At 42.0% G+C, this 21,621-nt stretch overlaps 1 protein-coding gene, 1 long non-coding RNA gene and 1 pseudogene across 18 annotated transcripts in view; 1 reads left to right on the top strand and 2 right to left on the bottom strand.

Moving 5' to 3' along the window:
* Positions 1-21,621, top strand: part of AHRR (aryl hydrocarbon receptor repressor) — a 383,059-nt gene that overhangs the window by 321,917 nt on the left and 39,521 nt on the right. For all 16 annotated transcript variants that reach the window (XM_056520832.1, XM_056520829.1, XM_056520833.1 and 13 more), the window contains one exon: positions 18,956-19,083. In XM_056520832.1, the coding sequence (XP_056376807.1) occupies positions 18,956-19,083 (128 nt within the window). The remainder of the gene's footprint in view (positions 1-18,955; positions 19,084-21,621) is intronic.
* Positions 5,497-5,603, bottom strand: LOC130274713 (U2 spliceosomal RNA; annotated as a pseudogene).
* The window catches only part of LOC130273670 (uncharacterized), a 44,727-nt gene continuing 38,122 nt past the window's right edge, over positions 15,017-21,621 (bottom strand). For both annotated transcript variants that reach the window (XR_008844078.1, XR_008844079.1), the window contains 2 exons: positions 18,713-18,843; positions 15,017-15,393 (listed from right to left, as the gene is read on the bottom strand). This is a non-coding gene — a long non-coding RNA (uncharacterized LOC130273670). The remainder of the gene's footprint in view (positions 15,394-18,712; positions 18,844-21,621) is intronic.

The following is a 21,621-nucleotide window of genomic DNA, read 5'->3' as shown; positions in this document are numbered from 1 at the left end:
GAAGATCTGCCCAGTCATCCTGGCGGGAGGAAACAAAATGTCGTAAATAGTCACCCAAGATCTGGTTAATTCTCTCTACTTGTCCATTGGATTGAGGATGGTATGCAGAAGAAAAATTTAATTTAATCTTGAGTTGTTTACAGAGAGCCCTCCAGAATTTAGACACAAATTGGACGCCTCTATCCGAGACGATCTGTGTAGGCAACCCGTGAAGACGAAAAATGTGTACAAAAAATTGTTTAGCCAACTGAGGCGCTGAAGGAAGACCAGGAAGAGGGATGAAATGTGCCATTTTGGAGAATCGATCAACGACCACCCAAATAACAGTGTTGCCATGGGATGGGGGTAAGTCAGTAATAAAATCCATACCAATCAGAGACCAAGGTTGTTCGGGGACAGGTAGAGGATGAAGAAAACCAGCGGGCTTCTGGCGAGGAGTCTTATCCCGGGCACAGATAGTGCAGGCTCGCACAAAGTCCACCACATCAGTCTCTAGAGTCGGCCACCAATAGAAGCGAGAGATGAGTTGCACAGATTTCTTAATGCCCGCATGACCTGCGAGATGGGAGGAGTGACCCCATTTGAGGATCCCAAGGCGTTGGCGTGGAGAAACAAAGGTCTTTCCTGGAGGGGTTTGCCTGATGGAGGCTGGAGAAGTGGAAATCAGGCAGTCAGGAGGAATGATGTGTTGAGGAGAGAGTTCAATTTCAGAGGCATCTGAGGAACGAGAGAGAGCATCGGCCCTAATGTTCTTATCAGCAGGCCGAAAGTGAATTTCAAAATTAAATCGGGCAAAGAACAGAGACCACCTGGCCTGACGAGGATTCAGCCGTTGGGCAGACTGGAGGTAGGAGAGGTTCTTGTGATCGGTGTAAATAATAACTGGAAATCTTGATCCCTCCAGCAGATGCCTCCATTCCTCAAGTGCTAATTTAATGGCTAGAAGCTCTCGATCCCCGATGGAGTAGTTCCTCTCCGCCGGAGAGAAGGTCCTGGAGAAAAAACCACAAGTAACAGCATGCCCGGAAGAGTTTTTTTGTAGAAGGACAGCTCCAGCTCCCACTGAGGAGGCATCAACCTCCAATAGGAAGGGTTTAGATGGGTCAGGTCTGGAGAGCACGGGAGCCGAAGAAAAGGCAGACTTGAGTCGTTTAAAGGCGTCTTCCGCTTGAGGAGGCCAAGACTTGGGATCGGCATTTTTTTTTGTTAAAGCCACAATAGGAGCCACAATGGTAGAAAAATGTGGAATAAATTGCCTGTAATAATTGGCGAACCCCAAAAAACGTTGGATGGCACGGAGTCCGGAGGGGCGTGGCCAATCTAAGACGGCAGAGAGTTTATCTGGGTCCATTTGTAGTCCCTGGCCAGAGACCAAGTATCCTAGAAAAGGAAGAGATTGGCATTCAAACAGACATTTCTCTATTTTGGCATAGAGTTGATTATCACGAAGTCTCTGAAGAACCATACGGACATGCTGGCGGTGTTCTTCAAGATTGGCAGAAAAAATCAGGATATCGTCCAGATATACAACAACACAGGAGTATAGGAGATCACGAAAAATTTCATTAACAAAGTCTTGGAAGACGGCAGGGGCGTTGCATAGACCAAAGGGCATGACCAGATACTCAAAGTGTCCATCTCTGGTGTTAAATGCCGTTTTCCATTCATCCCCCTCTCTGATGCGGATGAGATTATAAGCACCTCTTAAGTCCAGTTTGGTAAAAATATGGGCACCTTGGAGACGATCAAAGAGTTCAGAGATGAGGGGTAGGGGGTAGCGGTTCTTAACCGTGATTTTATTAAGACCGCGGTAGTCAATGCAAGGACGTAGAGAGCCATCTTTTTTGGACACAAAGAAAAATCCGGCTCCGGCAGGAGAGGAGGATTTACGGATAAAGCCCTTTTTTAAATTTTCTTGGACGTATTCAGACATGGCAAGAGTCTCTGGGACGGACAGAGGATAGATTCTGCCCCGGGGTGGAGTAGTGCCCGGGAGGAGGTCAATGGGACAATCATAAGGCCTGTGAGGAGGTAGAGTCTCAGCTTGTTTTTTGCAAAAAACGTCCGCAAAGTCCATATAGGCCTTAGGGAGACCGGTTACATGAGGAAGCACAGGGACACGGCAAGGTTTACTGGGAACCGGTTTTAAGCAGTCCTTGGAACAAGAGGGCCCCCAACTCTTGATCTCCCCAGTGGACCAATCCAGGATTGGGGAATGGAGTTGAAGCCAGGGAAGTCCAAGAAGGATTTCAGAAGTGCAATTGGGGAGGACCAACAGTTCAATCCTCTCATGATGAGATCCGATGCACATTAGAAGGGGCTCCGTGCGGAAACGTATAGTACAGTCCAATCTTTCATTGTTTACACAATTAATGTAGAGGGGTCTGGCGAGACTGGTCACCGGGATGTTGAACCTGTTGACGAGAGAGGCCAAGATAAAATTTCCTGCAGATCCAGAGTCCAAGAAGGCCACAGCAGAGAAGGAGAAGGCAGAGGCAGACATCCGCACAGGCACAGTAAGACGTGGAGAAGCAGAGTAGACATCAAGGACTGTCTCATCTTTGTGCGGAGTCAGCGGACGTCTTTCCAGGCGGGGAGGACGGATAGGACAATCCCTCAGGAAGTGTTCGGTACTAGCACAGTACAGGCAGAGATTCTCCATGCGGCGTCGTGTCCTCTCTTGGGGTGTCAGGCGAGACCGGTCGACCTGCATAGCCTCCACGGCGGGAGGCACAGGAACAGGTTGCAGGGGACCAGAGGAGAGAGGAGCCGGGGAGAAGAAACGCCTCGTGCGAACAGAGTCCATATCCTGGCGGAGCTCCTGACGCCGTTCGGAAAAACGCATGTCAATGCGAGTGGCAAGATGGATGAGTTCATGTAGGTTAGCAGGGATTTCTCGTGCGGCCAGAACATCTTTAATGTTGCTGGATAGGCCTTTTTTAAAGGTCGCGCAGAGTGCCTGATTATTCCAGGATAATTCTGAAGCAAGGGTACGGAACTGTACGGCATACTCGCCAACGGAAGAATTACCCTGGACCAGGTTCAACAGGGCAGTCTCAGCAGAAGAGGCTCGGGCAGGTTCCTCAAAGACACTTCGAATTTCCGAGAAGAAGGAGTGTACAGAGGCAGTGACGGGGTCATTGCGGTCCCAGAGCGGTGTGGCCCAAGCCAGGGCTTTTCCAGACAGCAGGCTGACTACGAAAGCCACTTTAGACCTTTCGGTGGGGAACTGGTCCGACATCATCTCCAAGTGTAATGAACATTGGGAAAGAAAGCCACGGCAAAACTTAGAGTCCCCATCAAATTTATCCGGCAAGGATAGTCGTATTCCAGAAGCGGCCACTCGCTGCGGAGGAGGTACAGGAGCTGGCGGAGGAGATGATTGCTGGAGCTGTGGTAGTAACTGTTGTAGCATAACAGTCAGTTGAGACAGCTGTTGGCCTTGTTGCGCAATCTGTTGTGACTGCTGGGCGACCACCGTGGTGAGGTCAGCGACAACTGGCAGAGGAACTTCAGCGGGATCCATGGCCGGATCTACTGTCACGATGCCGGCTGGCAGGTGGTGGATCCTCTGTGCCAGAGAGGGATTGGCGTGGACCGTGCTAGAGGATCGGTTCTAAGTCACTACTGGTTTTCACCAGAGCCCGCCGCAAAGCGGGATGGTCTTGCTGCGGCGGTAGTGACCAGGTCGTATCCCCTAGCAACGGCTCAACCTCTCTGGCTGCTGAAGAAAGGCGCGGTACAAGGGAGTAGACAGAAGCAAGGTCGGACGTAGCAGAAGGTCGGGGCAGGCAGCAAGGATCGTAGTCAGGGGCAACGGCAGAAGGTCTGGAATCACAGGCAAGGAACACACAAGGAACGCTTTCACTGGCACTAGGGCAACAAGATCCGGCGAGGGAGTGAAGGGGAAGTGAGGTGATATAGGGAAGTGCACAGGTGTAAACACTAATTGGAACCACTGCACCAATCAGCGGTGCAGTGGCCCTTTAAATCGCAAAGACCCGGCGCGCGCGCGCCCTAGGGAGCGGGGCCGCGCGCGCCGGGACAGAACTGACGGGGAGCGAGTCAGGTACGGGAGCCGGGGTGCGCATCGCGAGCGGGCGCTACCCGCATCGCGAATCGCATCCCGGCCGGAGGTGGTAACGCAGCGCCCCGGGTCCGTGGAACCGACCGGGGCGCTGCAGTGAGGGAAGTGTAGCGAGCGCTCCGGGGAGGAGCGGGGACCCGGAGCGCTCGGCGTAACAAAATGTTTGGCTGGGACCCAGGGTAACTAGCAATTGAGGCAGTTCCCAGCAACTGCCCTCTGCTCTACTGGCCCAAAATGACACATTTCTCCCTATTCTCCCTAGTCACGGCCCTGTGACTGCTAGCCTGGTCTCTATTATAGTATTCTGGGACCCTGATTCCTGTTTTTAATTTATGTTGCCCACAGTTTGGGCAGCATAACACAGGTTACAGGTTTCCTGTAACGAGAAAAACACTGCAACAGTCAGTGGTTCAAAAATTAGGGGGTGCTACCATACACATCAATTTATGTTATTTCAGCAAATTAACTTTACTTTCAATACAGTGAAGGAAAACATTTTTTGATCCCCTGCTAATTTTGAACATTTGCCTATACTGATAAAGAAATTATCAGTCTATAATTTTATAGGTAAGTTTATTTAAACAGTGAGATATAGAATAACAAGCTGATATTAGGGGCACTTCCTTAAAGGAAGTGCTCCTAATCTTAGCTTTGTTTTTTTTTTTGTTTTTTTTCAAGAGCCGAGGCAAGTGCTCTCTATCACCCAAAGTGCAAGAAAAAGTGCAAACGTGTCACACTAAAACAACGTGCACAAAGGATGCGGTCTATCGCTAAGCCCTTCTGCGACAGGAGAGAGGCCCCCCAACAAACCTACCCTTCACCTCCGGGCTAAAAGGCACCTGCAAGGATCCAGGTTCGATGCCCCTTTTCGCCGAAGCTACCAAGGGGCCGAAATTGCTCCTGGCTTCAACCTAGGCATTAGCCATGGTATCAGCCGAGGAGCCATATACTGGTGGCATCTTGACCAAAGCCAAGATGCCCAGGGGTTGCAGAGAGGTGAGGACCCTAATGGCCACACACACCTCCCCTAGACCCCCAGGAGGGACACCCAGAAGGCTACCGCATCCTGACAATCCTGTGTACAAAAAATAATAAATAAGTGGACGAGTGCAGATATACTGCCCGGTCATCCGGCCGGATCTATAAAAATTACCCTGATCCTAGCCAGAAGGCCGGGATACCAAGGGTGAGTGCCAAAGGTGAGTATCGTGCAGTGCGTTCACTCAGTGAGTTAACACCCAGTGAGTTTTGGCACCTCAGGGCCACCACTCTCCGAGGCACAGAAGTACCTCGGCTCTACACCCCTCTACCTCATGGCGAGACCCGGAGGAAGCAGGTCATATCGGGGCAGACGTCGAGCTGATTCCTCAGAACCAGCTCCGGAACACCCCGGTACACCTGCCCCCTCCATGCAGCACCCATCCCCACCAGCTCAATACCGGCGCTTCGGGTCACCGGCGTAAACTGATAAGAACAGATACTACACTTGATGTTAGCCAAAAGGCCGAGAAGCTTGTTACCTGTATAAAAGATACCTGTCCACAGAAGCAATCAATCAGAGTCAAAACTCTCTGCCATGGCCAAGACCAAAGAGCTGTTCAAGTAAATTGTAGACCTATCCAAGACTGGAATGGGTTACAAGACCATCACCAAGCAGCTTGGTAACAAGTTTACAACAGTTGGTGCAATTATTCACAAATTAAAGAAACACAAAATAACTAGGTCAGGGGTTCCATGCAAGATCTCACCTCGTGGAGTTACAATGATTATAAGAACAGTGAAGAATCAGACCAGAACTACACAGAAGGATCTTGTCAATGATCTTAAAGTGTACCTGTTGTCAACAAAGCCTTTTTATATAATATAGATAATACCATTTTATGTATATTGTAATATACATTGGTATAAACATTTGTATATTTTTGTCCCTAGAGCTATTGTTTGTGTGTCTCTATGAGGAGTCCAAATACAGGAAGTGTGGGCGGACAAGCAGGGCTCTGCACACTGAGGCTCTATGACACACCCCTGGCTCACACAGCAGGATGATTCACAAGCCAAAAGCCAGCACAGAGCCCTGCTTCTCCTGCCCTCATTTCCTGTATTTGAACTCCTCATAGACACACACATGCAATAGCTAGAGGGACATCATTTTTTCACCCAAAAATATACACATTTTTTTAATCAACGTATATTAAAATTATACATATAATGGTATTATCTACATTATATCAAAAGCTTTTGTTGGCAACAGGTACACTTTAAGGCAGCTGGGACCATAGTCACCAGGAATACAATTGGTAATACTGGAAGGTCCTCCAACTCGTGAAAGCACATGCACAGTCCAGTCTAAAGTTTGCCAATGCACCTCTGAATCATTCTGAATCATTCAAATGTTAAAGGAAACTGTCAGCCTGTTCACCCACACTAAACCCAATACACTGGGTTATAGTGTGGGTGAGCAGAAGTCCAATGAGGGATTACTTACTTAAATATGTCCAATAAGTCCTAAGATATGTCCCCCAGAAGATCCTCTGCTGAATTCAGTTAATCGTGTGCAGGGGGATGGGCTCCGCACACTCAATTTGCATATTCATTGTCTGTGACTTCACTTCACTAGGATGTGGAGTCACAGACAATGAATATGTAAATTGAGCCGGCGAGAGACACGTGAAGAGATTTTATCACTTTACGGTCTTAATACTAAAACCCCCACTGATAAGAAGAACAAATCACTTTGCTGCTTCTTTATTCTCCTGCAGATTTTATGTCCACAAATCCAGATGGAAAACCTGCAGCAAATTTGCTGTGTGTGAACTTGCCCTTAGACATTTCTTTGTAACATAACTTAACAGGATTTGTTAGGTCGGGTACACATATGTCCGCCATCAGGCATAGGTGAACTCAGCCTAGATCTCGACACAACTAATGCTACAACTGACTACAACTTACAATGTGCATCAGTTGTATGGCATCCAGCGTCCATTGCTTCTGGACACTGGACGGGGTAACGCAGCAAGCCGTCTGGCGTTTCCAACCATCCTGGGTCAAAATTGAGATGCTGGATGATTGTGAAGTCCCATTTGAATGAATGGGATCAGTTTCCCTCCAGTGCATGCCAGAAACTATGCCAGACATATGTGAACCTAGCCTTAAACTAATAAAGGGGAATTTAGGGCATTTATTTGATTAGCCAGAGCTGGGTTTCCCCTTTATTGACCCCAATAAATATACATGTATTTCTGAAAATAGATAAATAGGTTTTGCACGTAGGCTTAGGTGATTGTCGTATGTTTCAAAACAAAAAAAAAATTTGTGGTTTCAGCTATGGCATGAGACACAGAAACAGGGTATCTGAAAAAAATATCTTTACCTCAAGACTCACCTGGCACAATGCCATGGTATTGTGAAAACCTTAGCAGACTAATAAGGCTGAACACTTTAATCTGTATTAATTGTTTGTGGTGGATATATAGGCAACCACTGCTGTAATAATGAAAGGTGTACTGAAACTTAAAGTTGGATTTATTCACTTACTATTCGTAGATGGATGGCACAGGATGGCATTTCATGGCCCACTTCTCTCTAGAGGATGAGTCACAGATAGAGACCTTCACATTTCATGTTCACTTGTATTTAAATCAGAAACAAATAGCAAGATAGTCCAAGTGCCAGTGGCCTTTAGCTTTTCATGTGATGGATTGGTCTTCCAGGAATTGTAAACCATTTCAATGGATCATTGTTGCAAACACTCAGCAGCGGTTATATACGCAGTTGGTGCCAGTATCAGGATAATTAAGCTTATTGATCCAATGCTGGCAGGTCTTTGCTAATAAAAAGATTCCAGTGCTGCTCAGGTTTCAAGTCTTTTTGGATTAAGAAATATTTATTTTTCCCAATGGACATATTCTTGTTCATAAACCACCACTGATATAAAATGCAAAGAAATGTTTTACAATGGTGAGACAAAGCCAGAGTTCTACTCATATAATTTTCTTTTGTTGTGTCTTCAAATGGAGGTAAAGAACAAATGTCCTTCAGCAAGTGGAAAATGGAAAGTTAAAGGTTCGGGTAAAATAATATTTAATTCTAACAATAAAGAGTTGCCATGGAGACTACCGCATGGACATAAGTCTATTGTATTATATTTATGTAGATACAGTGCAGAAAAGACATATATATGCCACTATAGTTGATTAAAACGTCTTTAATATTAACCCCTTCAATTGAAAGCTGTATTAGGAATTCCAGCATGGCTGTCAAATGTCATCCTTACAGAGCCGACACAGGACAGGTCGGTATTGAAAAAGACATCTAGGAGATTAAATGACCAACACTGGAGTGATTTATGATGCTGGGCGCTGATGGTTTTCTTGTCAGCTACAAGAAAAAGCAGGTACCATAAGGCATAGAGTGGAATCTATTCTGTGTCTGCATCATACTGATGTACCTATATGTTGTATAGGCATTAAACAAGGGTCTATTGTGGAAAGTAATGAACTAGGTGGCACTACTGTCCTAGCAGGTAAGAAAAGGGTCAATTTAGTGTATAAGTATTAGGAATGCCCAGATGTTGGGAAGAATAGCGATAATGGAGACCTTTGATATAAGCAGTAAGTCGTCGGTTGTGCTAGGATAAAGTGAAGGATAGATGTGTCACATAAATGGTCAATAGAAGCAAAAAAAGATATATGCACTCACCGCAAGATTTGCGACTTTATCCTTCTATGTAGAGCAGCCGGCGGGTCCCGGTGACTATTGATTCAGAGCCTTCAGAGGCTATTACCAGCAATTTCGCACACAAAGTGCGCGAAATTGCCGGTAATAGCCTCTGAACGCTCTGCATCACTAGTCACCGGGACCCGCCGGCTGCTCTACATAGAAGGATCAAGTCGCGAATCTTGCGGTGAGTGTGGATATCTTTTTACGCTTCTATTGACCATTTATTGAATAAGGGTCCTGAGACAAATTTTTGACTTTTTACTGTATTTACATGATTTCTTCTAAAAACAGTACCATACCTGTTCATAAGTTCTATCTGGTATTGCCACTTAGCCCTATTTAAGTGAATGGGGCTGAGTAGCAGGACCACGCATAGTCTGCTGAAAGTTTTTTTTAATATTATACACTATTTTTTATACCGTTCTTTCTAAATAGCGTTTTTATAACCTTTTTTTGGGTGGCATCTTCTTTTCTCATAAATTCTTTAATTGTGAAGGAAATTAGAGAGAATAGTAAATTTCTGACCCACTCACCATGAACTATTTGCGGCATGGACTTAAGAAAGAATTTAAAAAATAAGTGTGTTAATCATTAGTGCTTTTCCTGTTTCCACCTAGGGCATACCAGAAAGTGATATGCTCCAACCACAAAATTTAACTATAAGATTTAAAGGGGTACTCCGGTGGAAAACTTTTTTTTTTTTTTTAAATCAACTGGTGCCAGAAAGTTAAACAGATTTGTAAATTACCTCTATTAAAAAATCTTTATCCTTACAGTACTTATTAGCGGCTGTATTTTACAGAGATTTCTTTTTTTTTTTTTATCCACAGTGCTCTCTGCTGACACCTCTATCTGTATCAGGAACTGTCCAGAGCAGCATAGGTTTGCTATGGGGATTTGATCCTACTCTGGAAAGTTCCTGATCCGGACAGAGGTGTCAGCAGAGAGCACCATGGACAGAAAAAAAAAAATCCCCCCAAAAAAGAACTTTCTCTGTAGTATATAGAAGCTAATAAACACTGAAAGGATAAATATTTTTTAATAAAAGTAATTTACAAATCTGTTTAACTTTCTGGCACCAGTTGATAAAAATAAATGTTTTCCACCGGAAAGTGTTAAAGGAGTAGTGCAGTGAAAAATAACTTATCCCCTTTCCAAAGGATAGGGGATAAGTTATAGATTGCGGGGGGGGGTCCGACCTCTGGGACCCCCTGCGATCTCTTGGATGGAGCAGTCTGACGAAAGTGGCCCTTCCAACCCCCGCAAGAAGCCGCAGATGACACGCACCCCTCCATGTATCTCTATGGGAGACTGCCGGGGCCCCGTTCAGGAGGTTGCAGGGGGGTCCTAGCGGTCGGACCCCCCCCCCCCCCCCCACAATCCATAGCTTATACCCTTGGATAAGTTATCTTTCACTACAAAACTCCTTTAATCTTTAGGCTATATTCACATCTTATTTTTATACACATTGGAAATACCCTTCAAGAGTATTCCTAAATATTTACCTCTCATCCACCCATCGGTTGCATACATCGGGCTGGTAAGTGTCTGTATAAGCCTGCTACACTTTTTCAGAGTGACAAAAACACAGTAAAATAATAATAATAAGAAGAAGAAATACATATGATATAAATGACAACATCTAAAATGTTTACATACTGGCCAACTGCTACTTGTATTTTAAAATTTAAATTCAAAGCAAATCAGTATATTGGCATCAGTATTCTCTTACAATCTATAATAATTCTTGAAAACAAAATTCTTATTCTACAGAAATATTCAAAGTAACAGTGCTGTGTGTAGCTACTGTAAAAATCCTGCAAGTATTGTATATTTCCATAGCACCAGTGTGGTTGTTTTTTGTTTAAAAAAATTTTATTCTGCTGTTTTTCACACTGCACATAGGTACCTGGAAATGTAGTTATTCCTTGGCTGTAAAAGTTTTGGTGTATGTGGTTTATTTACAGTAATGGTTGATTTATATGAGAATCTGCTTTAACAGATGTAAAACTATATTTTAATATCAATTTTCTGCTTTTAAATAATATTTCATAATGCATCCAGTGAACAGTCGTCAGTCCGCCTGACATCTATAGAATATGTCCTTATAAAGATACGAGGTGTTGAAAAATGTGACTTCTCATGAGTAATTTGTACCTTAGTAATCCTCACCCTTTAAAACATGTGCTACTAATGCAGGATTTTCACATTTCTGCATTAGTGTTTTCATGTCCCACAGGGAATAGGGTTTAGAAATATCTGGATTTAGAAAACGCATTTAACCTAGGGGATCTTTGGCAGAAACAAATGTTAAACACCCCAAGTACAATATGCAAAACAGTCCTTGGGATCAGTGCCCAGGTAGCATGAACACATCTGGTAATAAGGTGTATAGGACATGAAATATGGCACAGAGACAGCTAGCCTTACAGCAACGCTGGACGCAGTCATCTGACACCAGCAAAACACATGCAGTGTGAAGTGTTTGTATTACTGTCTAAGAAAGGGTCTGGATCCACCTCACGGAGAAGAAGGGGTGCAGGAATCTATCAAAGTGAAACCTTCTGGGCATTATTCCCAGTGTATCACAGACCTGGATGTTAGATGATTTTACTTTATCTCTACCATACAGAGGTTCCTCTCAAACAATTTAAGAATTATGATATTCATGTAACTGAAGTTAATGTTTTGTTAATCTCAGGACAGATATGGACAGGATAACATTTACTTGACACATTGTGTTCTTTATATTTGTTTTTTAGCTGTTACGTGTTTATTGTTCATGTGTTCAGCTACGGTACTTTATCTCCTATTACTACACAATTCATTTTCTATTATGCCAACAAACCATGTTTCAAGAAGGCTTCATTTTTGTCTAGTCATGACTATGAATTTCTGTTTAGGAAGGATACCTGTGCTGGGACACAGGTTTTTTATTTATTTTTATTTTTTTAATCCTTTTTATTTTATTAAAATACATTTTTACAACAGTTACATTATTTTATGATTTCTTTCCTGTAATTTTAACATTATATAATTTATCCATTTCAGTAAATACATATTTTACTTGCGTCACACATATTTAATGTAAATACAGATCCTTTCCAGTCAAAGAGTTTCTGAGTCACCCCCAAATTGTTCCTTTTTTTGGTGTAAAACCTTATTTTACCCATTAAAACCATCCCAGTTACTTACTGCAGGGGACGGCTCTGCCCAAGGTTCCCGTATCCCTGAACCCCTGATGGTGACCGAATGCAATCTCATCTATCTCCTTCCAGTCAGTAGGAGCTTGGATAAGTCACTGTCACCACTATACAAGGGGCAACATTAACCACTTAGGGACCCAGGGTGTACAGGTACGCCCCGACACCCTGCTACTTAAGGACCCATGGGAACTTCGGTCCCTTCCGCGTTCCGGGCGGGGACCGGACCAGGATGACTGCTGAAATCATTCAGAAGCCATCCCGTGACAATGCCCAGGGGGTTCCTGAGACCCCCCGTGTCGGCAATCGCTGCAAAATCTGCAGTGATTCCGGGTCATACAGGTCTCTGGTGACCCGGAAAATAAAAGGGATCAGGGATGTCCACAGCCCACTGTTCCAAAGATCTGTCAAACGCCAGTAGGGTGTAAATGCTCACTGCACCCCTTATTAAATTCTGTGAGGGGTGTAGTTTCCAAAATGGGGTCACATGTGGGGGGGGGGTCCACTGTTCTGACACCATGGGGGCTTTGTAAACGCACAAGGCCCCCCACTTCTATTCCAACCAAATTCTCTCTCCAAAAGCTCAATGGCGTGCCTTCTCTTCTGAGCATTGTAGTGCACCAGCAGAGCACTTGACATCCACACATGGGGTATTTTTTCATACTCAGAAGAAATGGGGTTACAAATTTTCGCCTATTACGCCTTGTAAAAATAAAAAATTGGGCAAAAATCTGCATTTTAGTGAAAAAAAATTTTCATTTACAGATCCGAATTTAACAAAAAAGTCGTCAAACACCTGTGGGGTTTTAAAGCTCACTGTACCCCTTGTTACGTTCCTTGATGGGTGCAGTTTCCAAAATATTATGCCATGTGTTTGTTTGTTTTTTTTGCTGTTCTGGCACCACAGGGGCTTTCTAAATGCAACATGTTCCCCAAAAACCATTTCAGCAAAATTTGCTTTCCAAAAGCCAAATGTGAATTTTCTCCTATTACCCCTTGTAAAAATATAAAATTTAGGGAAAAACCAGCATTTTAGTGGGAAAAAAAATTCATTTACACATCCAACTTTTACGAAAATGTCATCAAACACCTGTGGGGTTGTCACTGGACCCCTTGTTACGTTCCTTGAGGGGTGTAGTTTCCAAAATAGTGTGCCATGTGTTTTTTTTTATTGCTTTTCTGGCACCATAGGGGCTTCCTAAATCTGACATGCCCCCAGAAACCATTTCAGAAAAATTCACTCTCCAAAATCCCATTGTTGCTCCTTCCCTTCTGAGCCTTGTAGTGCACCCACAGATCACTTTGCATCCACATATGAGAGAGTTCCTTACTCAAGAGAAATTGGGTTACAAATTTTATGGTGATTTCTCTCCTTTTACCCCTTGTTAGAATTCAAAAACTGGGTGTACAAGAACATGCGAGTGTAAAAAATGAAGATTTTTAACTTTCTGCTTCACTTTGCTGCTATTCCTGTGAAACACCTAAAGGGTTAACACACTGAATGTCATTTTGAATACTTTGGGGGGTGCAGTTTTTATAATGGGGTCATTTATGGGGTATTTCTAATAGGAAGGCCTCTGAAATCCACTTCAAAACTTAACTGGTCCCTGAAAAATTCTGATTTTAAAAATTTTGTGAGAAATTTGAAAATGGCTGCTGAACTTTGAAGCCCTCTGATGTCTTCCAGACGTCTTGGAATCAGAATGAAAAGTATAAGTATCCCAGAGTTATTTATACTTAAAGTGACAGTGGTCAGATGTGCAAAAAATGCCCGTGTCTTTAAGGTGAAAATGGGCTGGGTCCTTAAAGGGGTTAAATGGGTATTCCAGAAAAAAACTTTTTTTTTAATCAACTGGCCCAAGAAAGTTAAACAGATTTGTAAATTACTTCTATTAAAAATCTTAATCCTTCCAGTAGTTATCAGCTGCTGAAGTCGAGTTGTTCTTTTCTGTCTGACAACAGTGCTCTCTGCTGACACCTCTGCTTGTCTCAGGAACTGTCCAGAGTAGGAGCATATCCTCATAGCAAGCCTCTAATGCTTCAAATAGTTCCTGAGACAAGCAGAGGTGTCAGCAGAGAGCACTTTTGCCAGAAAGAAAAGAACAACTCAGCAGCTGATAACTACTGGAAGGATTAAGATTTTTTTAATAGAAGTCATTTACAAATCTGTTTAACTTTCCAGAGCCAGTTGATGTAAAAAAAAAAAAAAAAAAAAAAAAAAAAAAGTTTTTCCTGGAATACCCCTTTAATATTTGTGAACCCATTTTCATTCTGACTTCTGGCTCCACATATGTTGCCAGTGGTATTTGGCAGGTTTTAACCATTTAATGCACACTGTATTTGCCGTATTCTACATATAGTGTACATGTAAAAATCCTTAGTTACCTGTTTTAGCCAGCATTCACTATAATATCACTGCACCAAAGAAAATAACTAAAGTTTTGTGAGAAATGTCCAATATATGCAACATATGCTTCCACCCATACACCCCCCAGCCCTTGTACTTTATTGGGTTACCAGGTTTTTTAAAGGGGTACTCCAGTGGAAAACTTTTTTTTATTTTTTATAAATCAACTGGTGACAGAAAGTTAAAATTTGTAAATTACTTCTATTAAAAAATCTTAATCCTTCCAGTACTTTTTAGGGACTATATCCTACAGAGGAAATGCTTTTCTTTTTGGATTTCTCTGATGTCATGACCACAGTGCTCTCTGCTGACATATCTGTCCATTTTTGGAACTGTCCAGAGCAGGAGAAAATCCCCATAGCAAACATATGCTGCTCTGGACAGTTCCTAAAATGGACAGCAGAGGTCAGCAGAGAGCACTGTGGTCATGACACCAGAGAAATCCAAAAAGAGAAGCATTTCCTCTGTAGTATACAGCCCATAAAATGTATTGGAAGGATTAAGATTTTTTAATAGAAGTAATTTACAAATCTGTTTAACTTTCTGGCACCAGTTAATTAAAAAAAAAAAATGTTCCACGGGAGTACCCCTTTAAGAAGTATTTATTGAAAGCTAAACAAATAATCAGTGTGAATCATAGTATGCAGTACCCATGAACAGATAACCAATCATTCAAGCATTATAAAATATCTACTAAATGTTCACTGATGTACGTAAGGCGTAGGACAATCCAATTTAATGTTTGGTGATTGAAGAAACACATATACCGTAAATAAAAATATATACTAGAAACATGAAGAAATATATTGCTTTTTTTCAGTTTTCTGTGAACGACTGGAGATTTTCTCATTTCATCAGCTACTTAACTTCCCGAAATGTATCAGTCAACACTGAGGCATGAAGCATGGATTTTGGTAGTTTGCTGATTCATCTCATATTACTGCTCACTCCAGTCTATGCTAGAATACAACATATCTCTGAAAAAAATATGTAATACATTCTTAAGAAAACGTCCAAAAATGCAGTTGTGTCTTGTATGAGTGGATAGATGGTTGTTGTCTCTTTTCCTCAATGTTGAAAAGTACATTTTGGGAGAAGATTTAAGTATGCTCCCCTGTCTCCATTTCTAGCTCCCAGCGTTGTAGCCTGTGCTTCCATGGTGACAGCCCAGCTCTAGGCCTTGGACAACTCACTGTTTATACTGTATATACAGTGCACAGCTGTGTATGGACTTAACATATACGTGAACAGAAAACAGATGTTAAACATACTGTTTGCTGCAGATGTATACTTATTCTTCTATTTACATTATTTGAGTTAGGTAAGGGCAGCCATCTTCTGGATAGCATCGACTGTGATTGTTCTTGATGGGAGGATTGAATCAACCATCAGTCAGATGACTACCTGGTGTATGGAATAGGAATAAAATGCAGGATCTGGGCCTTACCATGGTCGTACCCAGAAATTTAACTAAGGAGCATTCAAGGTTCTAGAAAATGTAAAAAGCAATACATGCAATGTTATGTATTAGTCTGGTGTTGTGTCCAAATAAAAGCGATATCATTTATATATTTAGCTATTTATTCATTACATTGCTGGCAAGCTTATGCTTCTACACCAAACCAATATTTCATGTATTAGTCAGGCTTTCATGGTGGTTTGGCACCTAACCATATATATATTCACTTTTGAGAAAGGACTTTAAGGGTACTCCAGCTTTTTACTTCTCATTCCTTATCCAAAGTATAGGGGATAATCGTCTGATCACCGGGGATCTGACTGCTGTGACCCCCTGTGATCTCCTGCATGGTTCCCCGGCTTTCCTTGTGCAAACAGTAGTGTCGACATGCCCCCTCCATGCATCTCTATGGGGGAGCCCACCACACCACACAGCATCACACCTACACCTGTCCACCTGTTTGAGTGACGTATTGCACCTTGGCTCCCCTCGCTTTAATTTAATTAGGCTACAATACCACACACTAGTTTAGAATAAGAGTGACACTGTTTTGGAAAGAAAGCAGCTATGTTTTTCTAAACCTACATCATCCCTGGGGTACTCCAGTGGAAAACTATATACATATATATATATATATATATATATATATTTTTTTTTTTTTTTTTTTTTTTTTTAAATGAACTGGTGCCAAAAAGTTAAACAGATTTGTATATTACTTCTATTTACAAATCTTCATCCTTCCAGTACTTATCAGCTGCTGTATTCTCAACATGAAGTTGTATTTCTTTATGGAGTTCTTTTTAGTCTGACCACAGTGCTCTCTGCTGACACCTCTGTCCGTATCTGGAACTGTCCAGAGCAGGATAGGTTTGCTATGGGAATTTGCTTGTACTCTGGACAGTTCCTGACATGGACAGAGGTGTCTGCAGAGAGCACTGTGGTCAGACAGAAAAGGATTCCAGAAAGAAATACAACTTCCTCTGTAGCATACAGCAGCTGATAAATACTGGAAGGATTAAGATTTTTTAAATAGAAATAATTACCAAATATGTTTAACTTTCTGGCACCAGTTGATTTAAAAATAAATAAATAAAAATAGTTTTCCACCATATAACCCCTTTAAGCCCTATAGGATGCAGGGCATACAATTGCCCACTCACAGTTTATGAAGTGCACTCAGGAGCTGAGTGTGCTTTATACTAGATTGGTCCCGGCTGCTACCCATGGCTTAGGCTGGGTCCACACTACGTTTTGTCCCATACGGGAGCGCATACGGCAGGGGGGAGCTAAAACCTCGCGCTCCCGTATGTGACCGTCGGCTCATTTTTGCGCCGTATGCGCTTTTACAACCGGACCTAAAACCGTGGTTGACCACGGTTTTAGGTCCGGTTGTAAAAGCGCATACGGCGCAAAAATGAGCCGACCGGACCGAACGTTTCACTCCGGTCGGCTCATTGAAGTGAATGACATACGGGAGAGCATACGGTCACATACGGGAGCGCGAGGTTTTAGCTCCCTCCTGCCGTATGCGCTCCCGTATGGGACAAAACGTAGTGTGGACCCAGCCTTAGGTTGGACAACGCTGTTTGGGCCAATGTCCGGCATTTACCTTATGGGGACAAGAGGAATTGTAAATAAAATGTAAAAATAAAAGTAATAAATGTAAATAAGCCCCTTCCCTAATAAAAGTTTGAATCACCCCCTTTCTCATTTTTTAAATAAAAAATTATCATAAACATGTGGTGTCGTAGCGTGTGAAAATGTCCGAACTATTAAAATATAATGTTAGCAAACCACACAGTAAATGGCATAATTGTTAAAAATACCAATGTCAAGAATTGCTGATTTTTGGTCACTTTTATATACCAGGAAAAAAAGACTAACAAAAAAGTCATCAAAAAGTCCCATCAAAGCACAAACGGTATCAATAGGAACTACAGATCACAGTGCAAAAAATGGGCCCTCAAATACCTCCGTATACGGGTCAGAAGGACAATTTTAACCCCTTAAGGACTCAGCCCATTTTCATCTTAAAGGTGTATTTTAATCAACCAGAAAGTTAAACAGATTTGTAAATTACTTCTATTACATTTTTTAATCCTTCCAGTACTTATCAGCTGTTGTATACTACAGAGGAAGTACTTTTCTTTTTGAATTTCCTTTCTGTCGGACCACAGTGCTCTCTGTTGACACCTCTGTCCATTTTAGGAACTGTCCAGAGTAGGGGCAAATCCCATAGAAAACTTATCCTGCTCTGGACAGTTCCTAAAATGGACAGAGGTGTCAGCAGAGAGCACTGTGGTCAGGCAGAAAGGAAATTTGCAAAGAAAATAACTTTCTGTGGATCATAACAACAGCTAAGTACTGTAAGGATTAAAGGGGTACTCCGGTGAAAACCTTTTTTCTTTTAAATTAACTGGTGGCAGAAAGTTAAACATATTTGTAAATTACTTCTATTAAAAAATCTTAATCCTTCCAGTACTTATTAGCTGCTGAATGCTACAGAGGAAATTCCTTTCTTTTTGGAACACTGATGACAGTGAGTTTGCTCTGTGCAGTAATGACAGGTGGGTGCTGCAGCCGAGATCCATTTAGATGGGTATAAGATGTCTAGGAGCAGAGTACCCCTTTAAGGGAAGTCTGCAAGTGGGTGCTGCAGCCGAGATCCCAGGGGATAAGATGTCTAGGGCCGGAGTACCCCTTTAATACCCTCCCTCATAGACTGATTTCCATGTTCTTGCTTACAGACTTCTTTTTTATACCACCTCTCTCATACCGTATTTCCCACTAAAAGACTGTTCTGCCATGTGTTCAAACTGTTTTAAAAGTTCACTTACCTTCGATGGTCAAAATACTGAATGCTGATGGTCCAGCTTCCCGTTTCCTTTTAAGCACTGAAGATGAGTACAGGGAGGGGAATAAGCTTCATCCATGTTTTGTCTGATCTCTAGGGTGGGAAAGCTTTGAGCTGAATGGTAATAAATATCAATTAATGGACTGGGATATATTAATTTTTTCTGCTCACTGCTTAAAAATAGATTTTAATACATCTCTAATATGATATTATTTTTATTATGAAGGAGAAGAAGTCTTCCTCAAAAAACTATACAAAACACAAGAGTCCAGCAACTCAGAATACTCCTCGTTTCTCAACCGATGTTTCATCTGCCGTGTCCGATGCCTTTTGGATAGCACTTCTGGATTTCTGGTGAGCTCGAGATCTGGTCCTCACTAGCAAATAATTATTTAAAGTGTACCTGTCATTAAAAAAAACACTTTAGACATGTCACAGAGAGATGTGAAATGTTTTGATCAATGGTAAGACCCCTATGGATCAGGAGAATAAGCGAGGATAAGCAGGCAGTAGTACGGTTTACTCTCAGACTCTCAGTGATCTTTCTCTTACTACCCTATGGACTTATAATGGACCATGAGACTAAGATTGCTGAAGGCCAGGAGTAATGTCCACTGCCACTAACTTGTCCTGATCAGTGGGGGTCTCAGGCTCCGCACTGATCATTAACATTTTTGAAATGTCTGTGATATGTCAAAAGTTTTCTTTAAGTGACAGATACATTTTAAAGGATCTTGATATGATAATGAAATGTCACATGTAATATTATTGCATGTAACATTGTATTTTGTGAGTATATAGATTACTTTGACCTGCACTGTTTATATCACTGTAAAGATATTATATATTAGATATATAGTATAGTATTTTTGCTTATCTTTTTTGGGACATTTAGGGTGAATGAGGTGTGTTTACAGCATGCCACCCTGTGCTGAGAAATGCCACAGGTAGAGGAGTAAACAGGGAATGAGTGCAGCCGGTGTAAGAAAGGAGTAGGCAGGGTGGGGGGGGACTGTGATAAACAGCTGAGGGGAAACAATGTATTCTGGGAATGGTACTACTGTGCAACTGCTTAACCAGGAAGTACAGGACTAAAACCCACAAAAACATATGGATTTTTTGGGTTTCAGAACTGTGGCAGAAAGTAAGTAATGTCGTATGCTTCTACAGCTTTAAAAAAAAAAAAAAAAAAAAAAAAAAAAAAGAATACACCTTTAACTATAAATGGGAGTTAATAACTCTATTCATTATCCTGATAGTTCACACCTTACATAGATTCTGCCACACAAAACATCTCCCTTATATAGTTATCCCTTTTACATTTCAGAAATGCAAGGTTTTACTCCAGAACAATACAATAGCTTCTGTATGATAATCCTCTTAATGACATTTACAGGGAAGGGATCATGCTGTCAGTAAATGATGGAGTTTATGTGTAGTTGAACCTATCATTAAAGGCTTTTGCAGATTTGCTATTACATATTAGTCATCTTTTAATGTAATATGAATGGTTATCATTTAGGGGAAAATACATTTATGATTGGCTTATCCAAATGACAATTTGTCAGTGACCCACCAGCTGTGTCATCTTTATAGACAGCTTATAGATTTTACCTACTTAAATATGCCATTACCTGAAACATTCTCTGCCTTATTTAAAGTTAAATATACTAAGATGTATTACGTTTATATTATATTGAAATTCAAACCTTTGATTAATTTTAAACTTTTTAACTTGAACCCACAACCACTATACGATAATTCATTTGTAAAATACCAGAAGGTTGTCAAATGCCAATCATTACAAATTGCACTGTAAATAATGAAAGAATACTAAGCTCTGTAACATAGTAACATCATGGTTTCCACTATTAAAGAGGTTACCCAGGAATAGAAAAGCAGAGCTAATTTCTTTCAGGAACCGCTCCCCGTCTGTCTCCAGGTTGGATGTGGTTCTGCAGCTCAGTTCCATTGAAGTGAATGGAGCCAATTTGTAATATCACAACCTGGGGACAGATGTGGAGCAGTTTTTTTGAAATAAATTTGCTCTGTTTTTTGATTCCTGGATAATTCCTTTAACAAAACCTAAAACAGTCATGAAGTACTGTTAAAAAGATTCTGACTTAGGGTAGGTTCACATAGCATAAAAAGTTGTTGTCATATTCTAGATTGATAATAGTAGATCTCCCACCTTGGGTAAGATATATATATCAAATATCCATTATGAATCAAACCATTGATTTGATGGTCTACGGAGGACAAAGACACTTTTTCCTTCCCCAGGTATATTTTACATGCACACCTTTGTCTGAATTTTTGCCAATCCTGAATAAATATGCATACATAAAATAAAATACACCAGCAAATGTTATGCTTTGTGAACATACTCTTATAAAGAGGTTTCAACTTGATATCCACCTTTCTACAGTACAGAATGGCGGTAGTGTGACAAAAGCCTTAAATTGTAGGGAACTCTTCTCCAATGTTTCTAAAAGTAGCTGTCACGATGCCGGCTGGCAGGTAGTGGACCCTCTGTGCCAGAGAGGGATTGGCGTGGACCGTGCTAGTGGACCGGTTCTAAGCCACTACTGGTTTTCACCAGAGCCCGCCGCAAAGCGGGATGGTCTTGCTGCGGCGGTAGTGACCAGGTCGTATCCACTAGCAACGGCTCACCTCTCTGGCTGCTGAAGATAGGCGCGGTACAAGGGAGTAGGCAGAAGCAAGGTCGGACGTAGCAGAAGGTCGGGGCAGGCAGCAAGGATCGTAGTCAGGGGCAACGGCAGAAGGTCTGGAAACACAGGCAAGGAACACACAAGGAACGCTTTCACTGGCACTAAGGCAACAAGATCCGGCAAGGGAGTGCAAGGGAAGCGAGGCAATATAGGGAAGTGC

Source organism: Hyla sarda, chromosome 5, assembly GCF_029499605.1.
Source record: "Hyla sarda isolate aHylSar1 chromosome 5, aHylSar1.hap1, whole genome shotgun sequence".
Lineage (NCBI taxonomy): Eukaryota > Metazoa > Chordata > Amphibia > Anura > Hylidae > Hyla > Hyla sarda.
The sequence above is the reverse complement of the archived record's forward strand: the minus strand, read 5'-3'. Positions and strand labels throughout refer to the sequence as shown.